Source organism: Protobothrops mucrosquamatus, unplaced genomic scaffold (genome assembly GCF_001527695.2).
Source record: "Protobothrops mucrosquamatus isolate PMUCROS unplaced genomic scaffold, P.Mucros_1.0 scaffold23673, whole genome shotgun sequence".
NCBI lineage: Eukaryota > Metazoa > Chordata > Lepidosauria > Squamata > Viperidae > Protobothrops > Protobothrops mucrosquamatus.
In genome coordinates, this window is record NW_015409423.1 from 1 (window position 1) to 2,110 (window position 2,110).

The 2,110-nt window shown below is 65.8% G+C and overlaps 1 protein-coding gene across 1 annotated transcript; it reads right to left on the bottom strand.

Annotated features, from left to right (window-relative positions):
• Positions 1 to 56: 56 nt before the first annotated feature.
• LOC107302039 (protein FAM110A-like) lies at positions 57 to 1,142 on the bottom strand. Its single transcript, XM_015831170.2, has one exon. The coding sequence runs from the start codon at positions 1,140 to 1,142 to the stop codon at positions 57 to 59; it is 1,086 nt and encodes a 361-aa protein (XP_015686656.2).
• Positions 1,143 to 2,110: the final 968 nt, after the last annotated feature.

Below are 2,110 nucleotides of genomic sequence, written 5' to 3' on the forward strand. Positions count from 1 at the left end.
GTCCAGGGACTCGTCCCTCAGCGTTGGAGTTCCCACCCACCCCTCACCGACGGCTGCTATACGTTGGAAACTTTCTGGGCCTCCCTGGCCTGTCGGAGTCCGTAAAGCCACTTGATCACCCGAGCGTTGCGTTCGATGATGGAGATCCCGTAGGGCATGCGCTCGGCCTGCCTGTTCTCCAAGGTGACGGTGCTGCGCCGGGAGTGGGTCCCGGCCGAGCTGCTGGTGCTGACGCTGTGGAACTTGACCGACACAATATCCGAGCTGGCTCGAGTGAACCGCTCCATCTCCATGTCTCCGACATCCTCGGGATCCAAGCCACAATAGTTGAAGAAGCGCTCCAAGTCGGCCGTGGCTCGGGAATATCGGTCACTCAGGTCCGATTTGGAACGGTGCAACAAGGTTTGACGTTTCGCACTCTCGGTCCGCGGCTCCCCCCGAGGGCTCGGGCAGCTGAGAGGGGTGGCAGGCAGGACTTTGGGGGGCGCCGGTGGAGCAGGGAGCGGAGACAGTTGGATAGTCGGGGTGCCTCTGTTCTGCAACACCCCGCAGGGCCGTACGTCCACCCGGCGTACGGCAACGGTGCTTGACGGCTTGGAGGATGCCGAGCTTTGGGAGAGCTTACTCATGTCAGCCGTGGCCTTCTTCTTGGGGGTGGAGGGGACGCTGTCCAGATTCCGGCTACGGACCTCGGAGGCCCACGGACGCTCCGAAGGGCTCATCTCTGGCTTGGGGAAGGCCAGGGGGCTGTCGCAGAAATTGATCAGGTTGTTGAGGATTTCCAAGTTGAGAGAGGATTTGGGCCCGCCGCCTTCTCCCCGCCGGCCCGCTTGAGGGGTCTTGCGATTGGGGGTGAACATGGCCCGCCTCACCCCCGGGGTGAAGAGCGGCTGTTTGAGCACCAGGGGCCGGACGGGGTCCTGTTTGGTGGTGGCCACTTGCTGGCTCTTGACGTACTTCGCCTTGTCGGCCTCCAGGCGTTCCACCGCGCTGAGCTTCCGGGAGGCGCCGTTGCTGACCAGGGGCCGGCGGAAGTACTCGGGCCCCTTGTGGAGGATGCGGAAGGGCATGGCGGAGGTGAAGGGGGCCGTGGCCGAGACGCTGCTCATGGCACGGCTGGCTTGGAGGGTCTCCACCGGCATGGTGGGCTGGCACCGCCTGATCCCGCGAGACTTCTTGTGCAGCAGCCCCGGAGAAGGATTCACATACCCCGAACTGGCTGGCTGGCTGGCTGGCTGTTGTCAAGCCCTGGAGCGGTCAGGGAAGCTTTCCAGACAGATGACAGCCTGCAAAGGGGGGGGGAAGGCACAGAGACAGGGGTCTCCCACCGCCTCGCTGGAGCAGTCCCGGTTGCCGCTGGCAGGCAGGGCAGCTTTCCAGACGGACCACAGCCTGCAAAGAAGGCGCGGAGATCGGCAGCCCCAGTCTCCGCTGGCGGGCAGGGCAGCTTCCCAGACGGACCACAGCCTGCAAAGAAGGCGCGGAGATCGGCAGCCCCAGTCTCCGCTGGCGGGCAGGGCAGCTTCCCAGACGAACGACGGCCTGCAAAGTAGGCGCGGAGATCGGCAGCCCCAGTCTCCGCTGGAGGGCAGGGCAGCTTTCCAGACGGACCACAGCCTGCAAAGAAGGCACGGAGATCGGCAGCCTTAGTCTCCGTTGGCGGGCAGGGCAGCTTTCCAGACGGACGACGGCCTGCAAAGGAGAGAAGGCACAGAGATCAGGGGTCTTCCGGGGCCCTCACCGGAGCAGCTCCGCTCTGCTGGCGGGCAGGGCAGCTTTCCAGACGGACGACAGCCTGCAAAGGGGAGAAAGCGCAGGGATCGCCAGCCCCAGTCTCCGCTGGCGGGCGGGGCAGCTTTCCAGACGGACGACAGCCTGCAAAAGGAGAGAGAGCGAGAGGAGGCACGGCGACCCGGCCTCTCCCCGACGGGTCCGGAGCGCTGCTCGCCTGGCCTCGCCCGGGCAGAGTCCGCAGACAAAGGCAGCAGCTGGGCGAGGAGACGGAGCGCCCGGTTGCCTATTTCAAGGCGCAGGCCCCGCCCACCCCTCTCCGCGGGGGCCGCTGGCCCAGCCAATCAGCGGCGGCGGGGCCACTTCAAATGCCAAGCTT

Coding starts and splice junctions, on each gene's coding strand:
- LOC107302039 (XM_015831170.2), bottom strand. CDS start 1,142: ATGCCGGTGGAGACCCTCCAAGCCAGCCGTGCCATGAGCAGCGTCTCG.